This window comes from Micropterus dolomieu, linkage group LG13 (assembly GCF_021292245.1).
Source record: "Micropterus dolomieu isolate WLL.071019.BEF.003 ecotype Adirondacks linkage group LG13, ASM2129224v1, whole genome shotgun sequence".
In the NCBI taxonomy this organism is placed as follows: Eukaryota; Metazoa; Chordata; class Actinopteri; order Centrarchiformes; family Centrarchidae; genus Micropterus; species Micropterus dolomieu.
Genome location: NC_060162.1, coordinates 11,234,692 through 11,255,986, shown reverse-complemented (window position 1 = coordinate 11,255,986; position 21,295 = coordinate 11,234,692). Strand labels below are relative to the sequence as shown.

General features: G+C 45.1%; 1 protein-coding gene and 1 long non-coding RNA gene across 2 annotated transcripts in view; both read right to left on the bottom strand.

Annotated features, from left to right (window-relative positions):
• LOC123981541 overlaps positions 1 to 1,250 on the bottom strand; it is a 78,815-nt gene extending 77,565 nt beyond the window's left edge. Inside the window, exon 1 of the long non-coding RNA XR_006827788.1 lies at positions 955 to 1,250. This is a non-coding gene — a long non-coding RNA (uncharacterized LOC123981541). The remainder of the gene's footprint in view (positions 1 to 954) is intronic.
• A 2,606-nt stretch (positions 1,251 to 3,856) lies between these two features.
• smad7 (SMAD family member 7) lies at positions 3,857 to 21,295 on the bottom strand. Its single transcript, XM_046067037.1, has 4 exons — positions 19,901 to 21,295; positions 18,884 to 18,937; positions 15,416 to 15,487; positions 3,857 to 4,511 (listed from the first exon to the last, which is right to left on the bottom strand). The coding sequence occupies exons 1-4, from the start codon at positions 20,364 to 20,366 to the stop codon at positions 3,973 to 3,975; spliced, it is 1,131 nt and encodes a 376-aa protein (XP_045922993.1). The 5' UTR covers positions 20,367 to 21,295; the 3' UTR covers positions 3,857 to 3,972.

The window sequence follows — 21,295 nt, the reverse complement described above, 5'->3', positions numbered from 1 at the left end:
AGAACAGGCCAAAGCAATCCTCACTCACTCCACCTAGATAGGCCGGTAAGGACCCACCGACAGACCACAACCATGTTCATCCTCCCAACCCCCGAAGTCTGCACATACACATAAATATAAATAAAAACACAAACATGCACAGTAGCTAACCTGCTATAGACAGCATGAGAGGTTGACCACAGACAAACTGCATGCTGTTTTGACTCTTACAAAGGACTGTCCAGCTACCAGGCTGATAGTATTTCATTATATTGTGGAATAAGTTGGTGTAAAAACAAAAGTGGCATTTTTTTCAACATGATATGGAGAAACTTTCTTGTTAAAAAGGATGGGTTTAAAAAACATTCAGGCCAATTTTAAAACAATAGTCACATGCCCATTTGTACATTAAAAGAGTTATTGGTCATCCCCCTCTCCAAATGCAATCCAATTTTTAGAAGTACACATGACTTCTTCCCTATAATGTTTCTTTTCTAAACTGCAGTGAAGGGATCACAATAGAATTTCACAATAGAATTAAGCATTAAGACAGACTTGAAAAAAATCTTAAAATCCTCTAATGAGTATGGACAAACCACAAAAATATCAAACAATGTATATTAAACAAGTAATCTGTGAGCCTAGTCTACATAGACCAGAGAGTTCTTGTTACTTATTCAAGCTACTTATGTAATATACAACACCACTGAAGGACAAAAATCTCTCACAAGCATTTACCAGTCCATCTGCACTGGCTACAAACAACCACATACTGCCAATAACAGGCGATTGAACAGCCAATAAATCCAAACTCCGTACTCAAATGTAGACAAGAGTCTAGGCCGCACAGACAATCAAGGCACACTACATTAAACCAAACAACTTTGCAGCCACACACCAAGTAGTTAAATACACATATTACGCATCAGACAGCAGACATAGACGGACAGACAGACAGGGTGCGATTTGGCTCACATTACTTGACGCCGAAGCCCATTCTCCTGTAGCCTGCGTCATGGAGGTGAAGCCGTCAATATCCGGGTAATAGTCATGTCCCACCGCACTGGCTGCTCTGATAAACTGTGTTTCGTTGTTGAGAGCGCTTCCCATCTCTTTTTCTCAATCGCTGTTAACTAATTAGCCTTACAAAAACGCGGCAGCTGATATAATTAAACAAGTTAACAAAGTTAACTCTCCCGGTTGTTACATTTGAATGTTGCTAATGTCCAACATATGTTTTGGTGTGAGGTCTCTGAGCTGCTACTTCAGTTTGTCTTACTTTTCTTCCCCAGGTACGTGTTCATGAATAGTTTCACAAGGGCTTGACCGCATCTGATGGTTAGATACTATATATATATATAGGACCATACCAAATTCCCTTGGCTGCTTTAGTGCTTTACATCGTAGACTCCAATATGAACTCGACTGTAGGAGTAAACCCTTTTTCACCACACAAACTGACTAACATATACCAGCCGTTACAATCCAGAGGGGCGCTGTTTAACCAGTTTGAAGAAACTGATGAAAAAAATAATTTTAGTTTATATCTTTATTAAAATGACAATGATAGTTAGTTTAAATAATAAAGGAGCCTTAGTTCCTGAGAGAAAATACTGCTGCATTTAAGAGGGGTGAAGAAGGATTGTAGCCAGGATTTCACAAACTATGCTATTAAACTAAACTATTTTTTTCATTACTTGGATTTTAAATATTTTATTTATTCAGGTAAGTGTTGAATTATATTTTATGACAAATGACTGTCAAAACAGTGTTTCAAGGTCTTCTTCACACCAGCCACAGCCAAAAATGCTTTATTTTCCTGACCCCAAAATAGTCAAATTTAAACATTTTGATCCAACAATGCCCGAAACAGCTAATAAAATACCCAAGCATTTTTCTTAGAACTGCTCATAAAAACAGCTCTCATGTGTAATGTGGTATGTATATGTGGACTAGAGATGCTGCTGAAACCTGTTATAGTTTTATTATTTCTGGGCAGAATCAAGGTCACCCTGTCTGAGAGAAGTCATGGCTATAAGGCCCCTCTCTCTCTCTCTCTCTTTCTCTCTCTGTCACACAAACACACACACACACACAAAGTTTCAAGCCGCTTTAGTTATATTAGCAGGGTTAGGGATTATTCTTGCGAAGGCATCTAGACAGCCATGAGTTTAAAGTGCATGATGTCAAGGAACAGGGTCCCACCATGTGGCACAACCCCCTGGTGGGCTGTAGTTAATAGTCTAATAGTTTTTGGCATAATTTATCTTTAACGTTATCTTTCTGGGTTTTATAGTAAATACAAAGATACATACAGTAATGTATGTCCTATTAATAAACAGAAGGGAACAAATATAACTATGTATCCTTGGACAACTGTTTACAGGGGGATACTTTCAGTGATCAGCCACAAATTGACTGCCATATTTTTCAGTGTGGATTTATGTTTATTATTCTTAGTCAGAGTTATAATATGTGACAGCTAATACCATTCAAATATTCAAAATAAATAGTGTTACATAGTAAGGATTTTGCCATTGCTGATATATACAAGCAATAAACAATTGTACTGGGCAATAGCTTCAACCCTTTTTTAAAAACGGGTTAGAGGGATACATAATGCTCCATTTCAGTCCTGCCTCCACCACTGAGTCACTGTCACTAAATATGTTGTTTTGTCTCGCTTATTCTAAATAAAATTCAAGTTTTTTTTCAAAGCGCTTAGAGCAGAGGGTGGGGGTTGGATGGCGTGGAAAGTGGGTCTTGTGAATGTAGGTCTTTGAGACAGTGTGTGTGGGTAAAGCAGGCTTACAGTAGTAATCCTCTTCACAGACACCCATCTGACTAGCAACAGGACGAGGCCCAGACAGGCACACGCAAACACATGCACAAACACACATGCAGTAAGGTTTTGTTAGAAGGAAATCTATTTTGTTGTGTCTTGTTTTTAGAAATTCAATGGGTCATCAGCAGGCCACCGTCTCTAATCACATATTCAGATCATTCCTCTGAAATATGTCTAAATGAAGTTGTAATCTTCCAGTTCATCCAGTTTGTGTTCATTTCCTCAGGTGTGCCACCAAATTCTTTGTGTGATCATTTGATACATTAAATTCCTTTGTTTTATCAGCCATTAAAATAAAGAGGCTCCTCCAGGAAGCCGGACCCTCTGTTGACTTTAATGGTTCCTGAAATGTGTCATTACTGCTTCCTGGCCGTGATGTCATCGGCTGGTTAATGACAGAGAGGAAGAGAGACATTCGTCCCAAAATAGCTCAGAAAAAACAGACAATTTTAAAAGGCGTAATGTGCCTGGAATGACAGGGACAATTAGTTATGACTCTGTCACAGCCTGACTCATATTGTCTCAAAAGGAAATGCTTTTACGATCCAAGTCATGACATCCAAGTCCTTCAGTGACACAAAGTTAAGCCAATGTTGACTTTGGAAATAATGGAGACAATGTTCTTCACCAAAACTAGATTAGAAGGATTTTAGAGAACTGACACGTAGATAAGCTTGAAATTTACGCACACACACAAAAAAACAAAACAAAAAAAAAAAAAAAAAAAAAACACTGAACGACCACAAACCAAACCAAGATAAAACTAAGACCGGACAAAAAATGTTATTTGTATTTTTTTTTTTATTTTGGCATTTCTTTGTTTTGCATTTATATTAAGCAAAGTGCATCTTATTTTCTTTTTCTCATCAACACATTGCACAATACATAAATAATGATGCATATAAAACGTCTTCATATTTACAATTAATAATATATTTATATATAACATAAAATACATTTTTCGCTTCTTATTTTATTTAATTAAATCTTAGTCATTTATTACACAAAGTCCGTCAGAATTCTTTCTTCTTCTTTTCAAACGTTTTTTCTCTCTGTTTGAACCTCTGGAACAAAAAAAGGAAAGTGGGTGTAGTCTGTTTGTGAGGGGGCAGAAGAGGCGAGGAGGGTGAAGAAGTGGAAGGCTGCTGCTATCGGGTGTTGAAAATTACTTCCAACCAGCACGGGCAGCTACTGATGAACTGTCTGGTGTAGCACTGTCCCCAGCCTTTCACAAAGCTTATCTGCACCGTGAAGCCCGTGCGAGGCTGCTGCGTGAACTCATGGTCGTTTGGCCTCTGCAGGCTGCCGGCCTTGTCATAGTCAAAAGCTTTGATGGAGAAACCAGGAAACACCTTGTGCACCAGCAGTGTGCGTGAGTCCGGGTTGTCCAGTGTGGCCGACTTAATGAAGATGGGGTAGCAGCTGCGGTTGTAGACCCACACCCCGTCTGGCTCACGCGTCAGCTGGATGCCATAGCCAATCTTGGCCCGCACCATCTGCACCAGCTGGGACTTGTTGTCAGAGCAGAGCTGGCCCAGGCAGAAGCCGTTCCCTTGAGGTAGATCATAGAAGATGTCCAGAGAGGGCTCCTGGACTGAGTAGAGGCGCCCGACGCGTGTCTTCTCCTCCCAGTATGCCACCACGCACCAATGGGCCCGATCGCCAGACTCCTGCAACGCCAAGGAATCTGAAGGAGGAAACAGAGAGAGGAGGAGATGGTTAGACCCGTGGGAAGGTTCACAGCATACATGATGACATTGAAACATTAGACAGTAAAACAGAGATAACAGAGTAAAGAGAGGAGAAAAAGAAGTGCGTGAGGCTTTTAAATAAAAAAGCAAAAGCCAGAACCAAACGCCTCAAACATTGCCACTTCTTCACAACTTCTTCCATATCCCTGTTTTGGGAAATAGAGAATTTGCTTTAGTCAAAAGCCAAAACTAAACTGTCATCCTCAATTTCTGCCAGACAGGAAAACCATGTTGGAATTCCTGGACGTCAGACAAGAGAAGCAACTCAGAGACACTGTCAGGCAAGTATCCACACGCAGTACAATATTTGTCTAGGCATTAAATGCTTATCTTCTGTCTGGCCCGCTGTATTTTTGTAGCAGCGTGGCCAACAATCCAGTGACGTCAACCGACTGTCCTGATACAGCAACATGCTTTACCCTGTTGAGGGAAATTATAAACTATCTTTGAATTCATGCTCAAAACATACGAGGCCGCAGTAACTGAGCAACAAGACAAGTGATCCCCCAGTCTACGGTGAAGCACATGGTGTTTACCTGACGTGCAAGGCACGCCGCTAACTCTCAAACCCTGGCGTCTGAATCGTTGACAAGCTAGGCCTCTCCAGTCTAAAGTTTCCCCTGAGCGTAAAAGAAGTGTAGCATTGGCCATGCTCCAGTTTCCAACCCCCCCCCCCACCTTCTCTCCTCGCCTCCCTTTAGTGTGCCTCCTGCGCCGTCCCTCTCCCCCTTCATATCTCTATTCCACAGAAATCTGGCTCCCAGCTAGAAAAGTGGGAGCCAGTCAGGCGCAAGGGAAATAGAGGGAGACAGAAAAAGCGCGAGAGGAAAGAAAGAGGGGGCGGGGTGGGGAAGAGAAGGAATGCTTTTCACATATTTTGACTGTTTCTTTTGCAATTTTGCTTCCTCTCCTGGTTTTTAAGCGTCTCCTGTGAATTTAGGGTCTTCACTTAATTGCTGCAACTTCCATCAACAGCCCAACAATCTTTTATATTTCCTCTCTCCTCACACACACAAACATTCAAGTCCAGGCCTGATGAAAGACACATTCAAGGGTTGAGAAAGCTTCAAGAGGGGAAATATATGTGAGGGGGAAAAATTAACAGAGCCCCCTCTCAGAGCCATTTCAGTTGCCCCCGTCTTTCCCATCTAAACTCCAGCCTCTCCCCCCCTCCCTTCCTCGTTTCATCTGGCGGTAGCTGTGAATGTAACCGGTAATTTGGAAGGTCCCGTCTGAGACAAACTGCAATGTTAATGCAGCAGGATCTCTGCCGGCCCAAGCGGACTCACCGCGGCCTGTCATTAGCCTTCATTAGACGCAGCGAGAAGGAGGGGGAAGAGGGAAGTAAAAGACAACACTGGGAGAAGAGAGACAGAAACAGAGAGGACGGGAGGGAGGAGGGGGGGAGCAAAACTGAAAGCATGCCTTCCATAAAACAAGAGGGGCTGTGTTCTTTGAAGTTGGTCAGAGCTGAGCCTCAGGGAGTTTATCGTAAATCCCTCCTCATGGGGTGCTGGGGGAAACTAAGTACCCAGCTATCTACCTTAGACTAAATGGAGGGGAAAAAAGCATTTATCTTTGAGATAAGAGACAGAAAGTGTCTTTTGTGTCTCAGGCTGAAGTCACACAGAGGCTCCGTTCCTGGCTGAGCTTTGCTCTCAGGTCTGATGTACGTACAGGAACAGCCGGGTATGATCAGGAGAAGGATGCGTTGGATTTTCTTAACAGCTGACAGAGGGCCTGCTGGTGTAGCTCACCTGTGGGGCCCTGTGTGTGTTTGTTATTGCAGAGAGAGACAGGGCCTGGCGTCAGAGGTCATTAGAGCGGCTGCCTGTCTGAGCCTGTCATTGCAGCCTGAAAACACCCTGCTATTCAGGACTACACTAACTGCCCCGCTTCCCCTCCCTCGTCGCCTCTCCTCCCCTCTCTTCTTCTCTCAGAAACTCAGTCTGGTAGCAAGTGAGAACCACAGAGGAGAGAAAAGCGAAGGATAAAAGCAAAGGGTTGAAGAGAGACAGAAAAACAGAGAGGCAGCAGAAAGGGTCAGCTAGTAAAGCTGTGATCTAAGAAGTCTCCAGACCCTTTTCTTATGAAAAAGTTGCAATACCACAATCTGGAAACACTACAAGTCCTGTCTTGCAAGATACCGATTAAAAAACAAAAAGTCGATAATGAGCCAAGATATCCTGACTTTTAGCCCCATATATCGGTCAAGCTCTACAATGCAACTCCTCATGTAGCTGGTGTACCCCTTTAACATGTAAGACCCATTTTAATGGTGTAGGTCATTGAAGCTACTTCAATGTTTTGTATGTTAAATCGGAATCTGTAAAATAAACTATAGAGTACAATAATTTCCAGTGAAATGTAATCCCAACAAAATTATTTAGCAATTAAGGGAATTTAGAAAGTACTTGAGTACTTAGTAAATTTACAGCGCTGCAGTCAAGTGATTCTGGGACTTTTTGACCACCAGTGTGACAGCGGCTATTCTGAATTCTTCCCATTCCTCAGCAACAGTTAGATAAGAGACCGGCTGAAAGCCAATTTAAGAGGGAGAGAGGGAAGGAGAGAGAGACCATCAAAACAATGACAAAAATAAATACGGTTACAGGATTCTGCCCAGCTCAAACTAAAACCTTAAAGTAAAGAAAACCAAACTTTTTCGGTGCAGTATATGAGCGGAGAGTACACGAGACAGGCAGACTCCATCTGTGGGACGCCGCCTTGTGAAGACTATGTTCACAGCTTGTCCTGACAGCAGATGAGCTTACACCTCATGAGTAATGCTGCTGAACACACAACCACACACACACACACACACGCGCTAATGTGAGTGGCCCTGTATCAACACACCTTGTTCCAGGTGCAAGGCTCATTTAACTGAATTTAAATTTTTAAACACATCGTGCGTTTGTGTGCGAGGTGTCTGCTGGTCATGCTGCTCAGGTTACGGTCTGACACTATTTCAGGTGCTTGTCACATAGGTAGGTAGGTAGGTAGGTAGGTAGGTGTGGGTGTGTGTGTGTGTTTCAGACGGTGTCGTCACAGTGTCTGCGCCCAGTCTGTCTGTCCTCTGAGAGCTGTGTTTCTATCAGTTCAGCCCCTGAACACTTACAGAGCTGTCTGTAGTCTCTGTCTGTACATCTGTCTACGTGTCTGTCTGCTTTCTGGATGTCTGCCTATCGAAGCATTAGTCCGTCTGTCTATCTGTCTGCCGCCCCCCCCCCCCGCTCGTCTGCTCTGCAGCCTTTCAGCCTGTGTGTCTCAGGCTTCTCCCCACTGGAGATAAGCGGGCTAGCTGGCAGCCTGAGGCCATCTGTCACTCCGGCCCTTTCTGTTCTGCTCCAGTCAGTTGTCTGCTGCTGGTCTGTCCCTGTCTGGTTTGCCCCATGGGCCCACATGTAAACCCCCATCCAAAAAATAAAAAAAATTAATTTTTTCGTGTGGAGTGTGTCATGTGATCATGGATGATAATAATGATCCTTGTTAAAAGCATTTTTTTACAATTTAAGAAAGTGTAAGAAGCAGCTGGTGAGAGCTAATATGGATGTTAGACATTAGACACACTGTGCCAACAAAAACAGCATATTGCTCCCATGTCTTCTAGGTATTTAATGGATGATTGGCTTATGGTCTGTGAGGTTCTGTTGGGGGGGGAATGCAAAATATTTCAACCGTAGCACGGGGAGAGCTGACTTGCAAATAGACACAGGTCTTAAAGAGTGGACGCAACGCTAGCTGAGACAATTGGACTTGGTCGAAGGGAGGAGGGATGGCTGTGGGGGGGGGGGGGGGGGGGGGGGGGGGGGGGGGGGGGGCAGCGACAGACTGGGTGCTTCTCTCAGGGCCAGAAACAGTCTGGAAAGGTTAATCATTACCTCTGTCTGACTCCACACACACACCAGTTCCCTACTATAGTCAACAGAGTCACAGAGTAACACGCCTACACCCTCATGCACACACAATTTTTAACCTTCACTCCTGGGCACAACACTATGAACATCAGCAAATAGTGAGGAGGCTCCTGAGAACTGTCTCATATCGATCCCTGAGAGCCCTATATTATATATTATATTTTATATATATATATATATATGCGCCTCTCTCAGCTCAGACCTGTAATGAAGTCAAACACACACAACGGCTGAGGAGAGCAATGGGGATGAAGGAAACAGCTCAAGAGGGAAGGAAGGACTCTTCATGGTGCCTTATTTTCTAAGTCAACACCCTCTCTCAAGCCGGGGAAAGTCTATTCCAAATGTCAAGGGTCACCCTGGAGGCATTCCTTTTGTTCTGCCTGCCATGCCGTATATGTTCAGCTGTGTGTGCGCGTGTCTGTAATGAAAGCCTGCGCATTTCTCTGTGTGTTCACAGAAATATTTTGTCTCATTGATATTTTTTGGGTTAACACACGTTAAAAGTCCTCAACAGCGGGCTTGCTGTTGGTTGTGTTCACTTCAATGACAGGCAGCACCACTTCAGAAAGAGAAGGGTCAGCCGTGTCCTTGTCTCGCATTAACACATCAACATAGCCTTGTAAGTTTAGGCTGTTGACTGTACACAGTCTGGTTTGTTGTTTTTTTTTGTCTCCCCACTGTTGAAAATGTCTCAGTCTGCTCTTAAAATGATTGCGATTGTTTACTTGTCATGCAGAAGAGCATGCAACCTGTGAGCAAAATGTCATTAAATGTAGATTAGGTGAGTTGTGGGGGGCTAATGTAGCCTTAAGCGTCTAGCCTCAACCAGATTTGAGGAGCGGGCTACAGAGGTCTGATAAGCTCCCTTCTTTTCTCACTCCACACCGCATGATTTTTGTTCATTTTCAAATTTGTAGTCTTCGGCCCCAACCCACGAGGCAATCGATCAGACCTTGCGCGGCTTCTTCTGGAGCCACAAAAGCCTTTATACAGCATTTTTCACACATGCGTGTTTTTACCTGCAAATAGACTAGTTTAGTTCCTCTTCAATATTAGTCACACACAAGCAGAGTTTGGCAGTTTCCATTGTCTATCAAGCTGTAAAATGATTTCAAAAGTGCCATATTAATGTGGATTTCTTGTAAAGCCTGAACTTTGAAGAAGAAATAACATATTGCTCAGCCCTAATTGATAAACAGACAGACACGTAGATTGCAGTGAGTTTAGTAGCTGACAGAGAAAGTGCCTCTTTAGGGTAGCAGGTTACGTAAGAGGATGTGAAGTCCCTCCCTCACACTTCATGAAACCTAAATATGCCCTGATGGCAGGAAAACCACACAGGGGAGTGGCACAGTTTTGCTATCTACAGATCGGGCTCCTCGCAGAAACACAGATAGAGAGAATGAGTTGCAGACACGCCATCTCTAACATGAACCATCCGGCCACGACCGGGAGAAGATAAGAAGAAGAACTGGCGCTTGTTTTCCTAATGCCTCCATCTACAGTATAATTTTGTCTGAGTGGAAGTTTCTGCTATAATTACACGGTACATATGTCAGACACGGTGTTTTTCTCAATTTGAGATCAAAATACAGAAATGTTTCATAATTAATTGCAGCGTCTTCCATTTGGATCCGCATTATCACAAAACTGCAGCACGATACTTTTCCACTGAAGGACATTTTATTCCCATGGAACATATCCTTCCTGCTCCTGCTGAGTTATTTTTCCAACACTTCATCACGCCGACCCTCACACGCAACGATCCCCCGAACGCCCGATTTTCAAGGGTGACAGGACAAATAAACGCAGGCCAGTTGGATACAGGGTGCCAGGCAGGCTGTAATGATGTCATTAGTTCACACAAGTCAGAAGATCACTTAGAAGATATCTCTGAACCATTTGCATACATGCGCAGTGTGACCGACAGGTGGACAGACAAACGGAACAATCACCTACATTGTTGTGGCGCTGTGGGAACTAAATAATACAAACAGAGGCCGACAACCAGTAGAGCCAGTTGTGTTCGGCGTGAGCTTTTGTTGCGTTGTTACTCTGTTTTTAATAATTATGCACCTCTATATGTCTGTGAATGTGTGTGTGTGTGTGTGTGTGTGTGTGTGTGTGTGTGTGTGTGTGTGTGTGTGTGTGTGTGTGTGTGTGTGTGTGTGTGGTTATTCCAGCACTGTGGTCTGTAACGGAGACGTGGCTACTGACAGGGCTGAGCCTGGCGCTGAGATAAAACACACACACACACACACACACACACACACACACACACGCACCCCTCCAGTCTGAGTGCACAAAAGACAAACTGACTACATGAATGAGCAGACGGGAGGGTGGAGACGGCAGTACTGTGTGTCACACAAGAAATCAGACACACACACACACACACACACACACACACACACAGGTTTACAGGAATGTGTCTCCACTTATTTCCATTTCCGTCTTTATCCTGCTAAAAGGCAGTGGGGAGGTGGGGGTCTCCCTCCCTTCCTCTCTCTCCTTCACACACCCTCTGTCTCGCTTTCATATCTTCATACATTGAGGTAATGTCAAAATCCACTTCCACAGAGTGACTGTAAACCAAAACAATGTTCATCTTGTTCTGGGCTTCCCTCCAGCTCTGGCTCAGAGCCAAATCTGCATAGCCCTCCTTTTAATCAACTGGCCATGCTAAGGTAGGCTAATGTTTTCAACTGTAAATGCTATTTTGATGCTACGCTAGGAACAACACAGCGTAAAGCCTCTCGGTCTGAGAAAATCAAACACACGCATGCTAGGCACACTTTGCTATATTCTGTTTTTCCCTCTCTCTCTCCATCCTCCACCGTCTCTCCGCATTCTGTTTTTTCGATTTGTGCAGCATAATGACACAGGGTGGGGAAGAGAGGGCGGCCAAAACCAAAATTAAGTCCCTTGCCAAGAGGCGGCTTGGCTGCCGCGCAAGGAGAGGAAGTGGGGAGTAATGAGAGATCCTGGCCCGGCACGGAGCGGCCCAGCTCTGCTCTGCTCAACTCGCTGGCTGAACACACAGCCTCCAAATTACAGAGAACAGAGCAGAGCTGCTGGCCATTTATCCCTCCACCCAAAGCCGCCATCTTCTCTCCCTCTTCATTCCTTCCTCTTACTGTTCAAGCAAAAGGAAAATCAAGATTCAGCCAAAAAAGAAACAGCTTTATAGTGAAGTGTCTCCTAAATGAGTTTCTGTAGCAAGTCAGCTGGCTGTAATAGCCTACATATACATTTCTATCTTTGTAGAAGTAAAACAAATGTTCAATTTCTTTCTTTCACTCCCTCCTTCTTTCTGGTTGGTGCCCTCTGTGTTTGTTTTCTGTCAAGAAGAGGCCTCGGCTGCCTCCCTGTCCGCTCGCCTTTTCCTCAAAGACATGAGGTCATATCCTGCGCAGCCCTTTCCTTTCCCTGCTAACCCAAACAAGGCAGGAATGCCGAGAGAGAGAGGAGGGAGACTGAGGGTGCTCTGTTTCTGACTTGGAGCTGTTGATTGTTGGAAGTAAGATTGTGTCTTAACTTTGGTGATATGCAACTTAAACCTCACTCACTGTAAATAACTAATGACAAACAAATTCAAAACCACACACACACACACACACACACACACACACACACGACTTTTCTCACTGGGTTTGAACCAAAATGGGCCGTTTCTTTGTGGCCGTCTGTATGACAGCAGAAGTAGTTTGATTTAATGAGCCAACATGCCGAGACTAAATTTAATCTCTGTCAGAGCCCCTGATGAAGGTTATACCTCCAGCCGATTCACTGGATGACTAATTGACTGACTGAAGGGCTGCCCGACTGTCTGTCGAGTGAGGTGACTGGCTGGTGGTACAAGAATACAACTCAGCCTAAATTTAACCTGCAGTGGGAGGAAGCGCCTGTGTGACAGTCGGCCATGCGCCAGAGCTCGCACCAGGTCATTCTATCTGCCTGCCTGTGTGTATGTGTTGGTGTATGTGTGAGAAAATGCGCGTGTGCGTACGTGTCACCGCAGCCCAACTGGATCCTCTTACACACAAGCAATTCGGGTCAGTCACTGATGGCACCAACAGGGACGCCACCAACATTCACACACCGATGCTACACATCCAATAAGAGCCAGGCACGAACAGACGTCTATAACCTGCCTTTAAGAGTACATGCATGTACACACTATTGCTGGGTATTGACCTAAGTGCTTCTTTGGACTGACTGAAATATCACAGATTATCAAAAACTATGTCTGGTCAGATTCATAATCCTGTTTACTTACTCTTTGGTCAGATTATATCACATTCAATTCAAAGACACATTTAACATGATACATCATTTGGATTCTTTTGTTAGGTGAAAGAACAGAAAATCTCTCTCAGTACTGTTTCAGTACCTTCTGTACCAAAACTTGTAGAAAACAGAATCGTAGCAGCACTAGCATGGAAACATTTTAAATAATACCCAGCCTGAATACACACACATCCACTTGTCACAGCCTAACCCTTTGTCTTGTCAAGCTCACAGAGGTCTTTTATTTAAAGCTAGGGTAGGCAATTTATTTCAGAAACATTTTATTACTATATTTGTTGAAATTCTCTTTACCTTCCGACAGCAATCAATAAATCAAATGCTTTGACACAAGAATAAAATAAATCCAATATCTGTGGCTGTTGCAGTGCTATAATAAGCATAATAGGCCTACCTGGCTACCTGTGTGCACTCACTGAGCATGAAAATGTGTTTTGCGGTAGTGGCTCTGGAGGAAGGCCTGAAGGGAGGGGGGTCCAACATTGCCTTCCCCAGTTTTAAGACAGTTCTCAAAAAATTTGACCCCTTTGAGCTCCACAAGACAGACGTCTGGCTATTTGGGTGCGACCTGAGCTGTCCCTTTTCAGATTCATAGCCAACAATCCCGCGCTCTCTTAACCCTGACCCTGATCTCCCGTCCCTTGATGGCTCTCTTCAGTCCCTGGGCAAACCTAAACCCGTGAGCTAAGCCCTCGCCCCGGCTCAAACCAAGATCAGCACCCTGACACCCGGCTCCAGGCCTCCAGCCATCGACCCCCCTCTCCTCTCCTCTCCTCTTCCCTCCTCTGCTCTGTTCCAAGCTGATGACGTGAGCCAGCGAGAGGAGCTTCGGAGCTGGTAGCCTGGCAGGCAGCCTAGTTTGCATTTGCGCTTGTCGCTGTCGCAGCTCACTTAACTCCTTACAGTCCTGGTTGCTTTTTCCAAGATGGATAAATGGGGAGAATAAAAACAAAAGGCAAGATGGGAAAGGAGGATGTTATCTCTAACCTCATCTCATCAGCTCTGTCTAGAGTTTTTTTATAAGATGAATTCCTTTATGTAATTTTCCACTCTTGCTAAGGCACAACTCCATCGCAGGGCTGCCTGAACAATACACTTTTTCTAAAAGTCGATGAGCACTGAATTATTCTACCACTATGCAAAAAAAGTAATGTTCACAACTCTTGCTGACTTCAAGTCTTTGCCAACCTCCTTCCCTCTTCCCTTGCTTCTTCCTCTCTGTAAATATGTCTGGAGAAGAACATAAAAAGGGCAGAGTGAGTGAATTAGAAGGTCAGCAGCAGGCCTCTGGGAGAGCCATGTTTCTTTTGTCAGGACCCCAGAGGGAGGGAGCAAAGGAGGGAAGGAGGGAGTATGAGAGGGGGAAATGGAGCATTTTTTTGGGCTTGCCAGGGAAATCATTTGGGCAGAGCACTTCGACCATCCCGCCCCATCTTTCTACCTCTACTGCTTTTACTGAGGGAGCCCTTTCACTGGCTGCCACTGCCATGTCATCCTTGCCAGGAAGGAAAACAGGGGAGGAGGAGGAGGCATAGCATGTACTCCTTCCCTCCCCTTTGCTGAGGGAGGGAAGTAGTATGGGAGGGAGCATGGGGGCGCCTGTTAAGACTCCAGTTCTTGGGTTTCACAGTTTGAACTGGGTCTAAAACGTGTCTTTAGTTAATGCTCACAGGGAGGACTGTCCATCTGAAGGTGTGGAGAAGAGGAAAAGGGAGACTGCTTTTTAGTTCCTCTGTTAAGCACTACTCCAGTCTCTTCCCCCATCTATGGACACACATGCACACGCACACACACAGGCTAACCCCTCCTCACCACCACCAAAAAGGCGGGGGGGGGGGGAATGGGCAGCCAACACCAACTGACATAAAACAGGCTTTAAAGGCCCAGTAATGAGAACCATCTGAGGCAAAGGAAAGCAGAGCAGTCTCAGGCAGTGGAGAGCAAACTCTCTCTCTCTCTCTCTCACCATCTTATTCTGTAGCCTGCGGACATGGCGCTGGGTAAGGAAGGAGGCAACACTGCCAAAGGGGGATTATGGGAGAAAAGCTGAGGAAGCCCGAAACATGTCCTGCATGAGAGATGGCAGAAAGAAAGGCGCCTGTGTCTCACTCTTATCCACACACAGAGGAGAGTTAACTGTCTGCAAAGACGTCCCCTGTATGTACAAACACACCCAAGCAAACACTCGCATGTCAGTTCAAGCATATTTTTGCTGCGTTTTTTTCCTCCCCACAATACTGCACGCACGGAGCATATTCTTCTCCAAACAACTGTTCGGCGTGTTTGTCTTCCATTACAACATAACACGAAAAGGGATGAGAGGGAACGGGAAGAGGAGAAGAGGGGAGCGTTGTTCAAAGAGCCAGGAGGGAGGAATTTATGTGGATGTGGGAGAAATACAGCACCCTCCTTCTCTGTCTTTTTTTTATTACAGAGGGGAAGCAGAGGCCCCCACAATCACTGCCTCATCATCACAAGTATGGAGAGTGTGTGTCTTGGGAGGATTGCACAGGAGAAGGAAAAGAAGTGACTGGAAAAAGGAAGGAACGGTAGAAAAAAAGGCTAGAAAATGGGTAGTAGAAATAAGAAATCTATTCGTAAAAATCATTTACCTGAAAGCCCCACAGGGGCCGAGTATGTTGTTTCCCCCGTATCACTGGATGAAGGTCCAGAGTCTGGAGAATCTAATGGAGAGAGAAAAAAAGGCTTTGAATTAGCACCGTGTGTGTTCCTGTGTGTGTGTGTGTGTGTGTGTGTGTGTGTTTGTGGGGAGCAGGCAAAGCAGCAGCTGTGAGACCGTCAATCAACCCGGTGAAATCAATGCCTAATGAAGACGCTGACGACGAAGCTCACACTCTCACACACACTGAGGAGACTTACGGAGGAGTTTCTTACACCCCTGATAATCTCCCATAATCCACTGCTTCAGGAGGAACGTTAGCCCTGCACAGACAAGCTGCTGATCTGGAAAGAGCTGTATTCTTCCTGCTAATGACTCATGCGAGGGTTTGGGCCGGGGACTTCTGATCCCTGCTCAATAATCAAATAAAGATCAAATATTGTACATATTCGTGATTACTGTGATTGCAACACGTTGTTTTTTCTTTTAATAGAGATCCAAACCTGTCTGATAATTTCCTTTTGAATAGTATTCCCGTAGAAAGAGATTCAAATTTGACACCTATGAGTTAAATTGGAAATCTGAGCCTTTACACCAACAGCAAAAGGTGTATCAGAAATGTTTCTACATCATAAATACATTATATATGTGTCTGCCTTGGCAGACAGAGCTTAGAAATGCCTTGAAAGCTGCTCACCATAAATGTTCTTCAGACAAGAGAGAAAACTACCCTTTTATCTCTCTCTTTGCATTTGAATGCTTAACTCCCACTAAGACTTGTAATGTAGACTGGTTTCAACATGATACTTAAATGGAGCTTTGACAATACTGCTGCGTGTGTTGAGTGGAGCCGCACACCGCTGGGAGCAGGCTAGTGTTGCTGCAGGTATAGCTTGGTACTCACTAGTGATACATTCCCCTTGATGCATGTCAACGCTGCGCTACACCTACTGTCCCACTGAACCTCAGTGTGTGGTGGTGGTCAACTCCTTTTTACTGAAGCTTTTCTGATGGTTACGTTTAAATGAAGGTGCTCTAATATGAGGTTTATTGCAACAACTCCAGTGGATGCAAAAAGAAGACCTACAGTGAGTAGTACTAGGTCAGTGAGGATTTAATCCACACATGGCGAGGTGGAGGGTGGTATTTCTAATGAATACTCCCACTCTCCAGCTAACAGATCATCTCATTGGCCTCCTGGTTGACCGAGCAGGGTTGTAGTAGCTATGAAGTAATAAAGAAACAGCAACCAGAGCGGTTTCACTGTGAGCCCGCCACCCTACCCCCGTCCGGACACAGACCGTGGCGCTGTGGCCGCATTAACGAGATGCACGGGCATAGCCCAGCCTGCCTCACTTTCATTGGCTGCCAGCAGCCTTGCCCTGGTCTCCCGGGCAACAGTTCACAGCTGACCACAGGGCTGAGGGGGAATCAGAGAGAAAGAGCTAAAAACAGTGCGGGATTTATATTCCCCAGAGCTGAAACAAGGTAGCGTTTTACGTCTCGGCTGCTTTCATATTGACCGCTGCTGCTGGAGTGGACAGCCACCCTGACACATATAACCCCACTTCCTGCTCACTGGAATCATAAAACCATCATCATAAAATCCATTGCTCTTCCGCTTCATGCAGATTTTTATAACATCTGATTGCCTTCACAATGATTTAACACAGCCTGATTTAAAGCAAATATGGAGCATAGTATAGAAAATTATAATAGCTTCCAGTCATGGGAAGGAGTTGATGATTGACAGCTCCCCGAAGCACTGGGGGGAAAACCCGTCTTTCTGCATGATAAGCTCATCTGTCCTGTGTGTATGTGTGCTCCCTGCAGCCTACTCCATTGTCCTATTAATACATGTTGTCTCTCAACCTTGTTCGCCAAAACATAGACAGACAGAGTCTCCTTTGAATAACCACAACTGCAGCTGCACTGACTGAATGCAACCAAATGGAGGAAATAGCGTGGCAGGTGAGCTCGAGACTGCTGCACTTTTTCAATTAAATACTTAAATAAATATGACTTTAAAAAGTTTTAATTTGCCTTTCTTTAAAAAGCATAAAAACTCTACTTGGGAGACAAACAAGCGACCTGGTCATATTTCCCTCGCCTTGTTCTGCTCTTGTTGGCAACATTTAATTCCCACACAGTCAAACCAATACAAGTTTTTTCACTTCACTCAGAGGGAAAACAGGGTGGTAACGAGTTGTATAATCATTTCCTTTGTCTGCATCCAGCGTGCATTTCCTATTTACCTTCTCTTTTCCTTTCATCACGGGCATGCTTCCAACTTAACTCATGCAAAGACAGTATGCTAGGAGGGGGAAGGCTGAAGAGGATTTCACCGTTCATCATTTCATATTCAGCATTTTAGATACATTCTGCTTGTGTGCAAGGCTACAACAGGTAACATGATATAGCTAAAGCCTGGCAAATAAAGACAGACAACAGAGACGAGGGGCTTTGAAGAACCACAGCTGCAGCTGGAATGACTTCCTATTGTTTCCACTCACTGAAAGCCACTTTCTCCTTCTCCTGACTAACTGGCTGAACGGTCATTGTTTAACTCTGAGCCCTTCCTGCACTGACAGCAACACCGGGGTAAATGAGCAAAGAAGCGATGAGATTGACTGATCTCAACTCAGTTCCTCACTCAATCACTGCATTTACTCTCTTTACACTCTCTGTGGCATGAAGATAAACTGTTGAACAGAGTTATTCTGGTTATAGCCTGAAATTTAACATACTCAAAACTGACTTAATAGGCGATGATATAACCTAACGCCACTTCCAGCACTGAGAAACAGGATGACAACCACAGCAGCATGTGGGGTCCGGCACAGGTGGAGGAATTAAGCAAGACCAATGGGAGAGAGTAAAAACTGTCAGAAGATCGGTGGAAGAAATTCAACAGCACCACATACACAAATGCTCTTTCCCAGTCCCTAAAACAAACACACCCAAACAGACATGTGGGATGCCCACACAAACAGGTCCTCAACCTTAATCTGTTGATTAATTCAGCTGATAAAGTCTGGCTGGCTCCAGAGACACACCACTGTATGTGGTGCGATTCACAATAGATAGATGGACACACAAACAAACAAACACCCATACACCCCCACCCCCATGCCCCTGGTGACATGCCAGTCAGTCTATAGCTGTATCTCAACTTTGTGCTGCTTTGCCCCTGGCTGCCAGCCATGCCCAAACTGCCCAGCCAGCCAGGCGTGCCACTCTACTGCTATCATAAATCACAACATAACATGGAGCCATTTCCCACACACACACATACTGCAGGAGTAGTGTAAGACAATATGCACATGTAATGTCAGACATATAGACAACACATATGCATTCATGAATATAAGATGGCCTGATTGATGTGCATGTTTAGCAAAGCAAATGTGATTCAGACAATAAAAATACAAATGTATTAATACTTATATCTGAAGCTCACCTGGTGGTTTAAGATAGTCCATGGGATAGCGCGAATATGGAGGAGGAGGGGACTCTGCATGGAGGGGGGAAAAAACAAAGGCAAAGCATGAGAAAAAAAACAAGGGAGAGATCTGAACTTTATGATAAGAGTTGTCATTCTTCAGGGAAAAGGTTTTGTGTCTGTCAGCTCAGCCTGGAGAGGCAGGCAGTGAGGCTGGCTGGGCGGCTATTGCCTTTCATTGGCAGGGAGATAAACAGGGGGCCGCCTGGCGCCAGGAGGGCCACTATCAGCGTCTAGGACAAACTACAGATACGGGCCTCTTTTGGCCCGAGGAGCCAAGCAAGCGCGCGCGCGCGCACACACACACACACACACACACACACAGAGACACACACAGGCCCTGGAAACTTCACCGTGGAAAGACTGTAAAGCCCGGGATGAGTCTCTTTGCACTTTGAATGCCAGTAGTGAAATGGTGAAATACCAGATGGACAGTTTGTTTTAAAAAAAAACAAAAAAACAAAAAAGGAGACTCTGGTGAAGTAGAAAATATCCTGATTTAAGTTGGAATAAACAGTTCATAAGTGCTTTGGCGCCTCTAAAGTGCCAAAAACCCATGTTGGTCAGGATGACCAAGTCAGGATGCAAATTAAGACATCGACATTTTTAGCATATAAAAAACATAATCAAGCGATAAAGCATGGTTATAAAAACTGGACAACTGGAAGGGGGAAAAAGATCTGCGACGTGCCGAATTGAATGACACCACACTACCGAAAAGATAAAGAGGACCACTTGGCACGCTTTCCACATCGGTCAAGTTTGACCTTATGGAAACTCAAACTTGTGCCAGGAGAGGTGATGCCATTTCAATTAGGCTAATTATTCCTTTAAGTAATTCTTTGACACAATGACACGGTGTCTGAATCCGTGGGCTACTTAATTTAAAATTAGGCCCCCCGACCACCAGAGAATAAAACGCTATTTCAGAACTTTTGTTGTAAAGATGCAGGTTATTAGAACAATCCAGCTCACCGAGTTCACAAAGTCTGCTCATGTGGTGCGGGTTGCAGCAAACGAGCTCTGGGTTTATTTTCCCGTAGGATTCACAGCAAGACAGCCTCTTCAGCTCCGAGGAATGCCTGAGGTCCGGCCACCTGAACACTTTGTAGAGCAGCATGGGGAGAGAGTAAGACTGTTGACCCACTTTGGCGTCCACTTTGCTGGGCAAGAGCAAGCAAGGGCTTCGGGCACCCCCCTTGGACTCTACCGCCTGCAAAAGCACCTCTAATTGTTTATCTTTGATCTTTTTCAGTATCGAGTGGGTCAACGCCTTCAATTCAGCTTCGGACCCGGCGTTGGACTTGGCCACCTTTGTCGTTTTGCCCATGCAGCAGCCCCCGGAGCCATGCGTTCCTCTATCCGCCTCCCCGTCGCCCTCCACGGGCGCACGGCTCCTCCAGAGTCGCCGGACGAGCCCCGATCGTTTGGTCCTAAACATGCGGGACGAAAAGAGGGTTCCCCGGCTAAAAAACGAGCATGGTGTCCGCAAATCATGAAGATTCCGGGAGCCGAGTCCAGGCAATGACAAGCAGCCTGAGAAAATACGGTGGAAAAACTGGGAGCTGGATAAGCAGAGGAAATCCGTAGCATACGCCAGTCTCTGTTGCCGTCTCCTGCACACTTGATCAACGAAAAGCAGTCGAGGTTCGCGGGACAGTCAGCTTCTCCTTAGGGGATAAATAACCATCACCCCCAGGCGTTTAAGACCAGCCGAAAATAATGATTCTAGCAGCATACACCTCTGCTACAACACAGCAGCATGTAGCCTAAATGTGTTACTATTATTCACTCGGTGATATGAACTGGTCCCTTTTAAAACACCGATTTTCAGCATATGAACATTGTCAAAACATCTTCCTTTCTATGCACATTAGCTGTAGTGGAAATGAGACAAACTGGGCCCTAATTAAGCCTAAACGCTTTCCCAATTATCCCATGAAAACCGAAGCTCGTCGTGGTGTCTTCAAGAGCATTAATCCACAAAATCCTTGATCCGACTGCACAGAATAGGGCTCTCAACCAGGCTTGCGGAGCCTTTTTATCCGTTGTCGTCTAAATATGCCACTCGTCTGCAGAGGATGTGTTCCGCTGGCAAAAATGAGCCTCGTCCAAAGAGCCAGGGAGCAAATCCAGGACTGAATCTCTCACCGGAGTTGAGTTGCGTTTGATAAAAAAAAATCCCGAGAGAGACCCTCGGGTTACGTCCACGCACCGAGCCGTGACCTATTTTAGTAGCCGAATCCCTTAAAATAAAATAATCCAACCTCGTATCTCACACGAAGTTTCCGTGTCTGACAGTGGAAGAAAGCGAGCCGACGAGTGATCTCGAGGGGGGCAGAAGTCTCTCTGTAAATGAGGCGGATGGTT

Bases quoted from the DNA above. Each gene is read 5' to 3' on its own strand.
- smad7 (XM_046067037.1), bottom strand. From the start codon at position 20,366: ATGTTTAGGACCAAACGATCGGGGCTCGTCCGGCGACTCTGGAGGAGC. The intron at 15,488-18,883 runs GTGAGCTTCAGA...TCTCTCCATTAG, and splicing joins GGACTATCTTAAACCACCAG to ATTCTCCAGACTCTGGACCT. The intron at 4,512-15,415 runs GTAAATGATTTT...TTCCTCCTTCAG, and splicing joins GGCCCCTGTGGGGCTTTCAG to ATTCCTTGGCGTTGCAGGAG.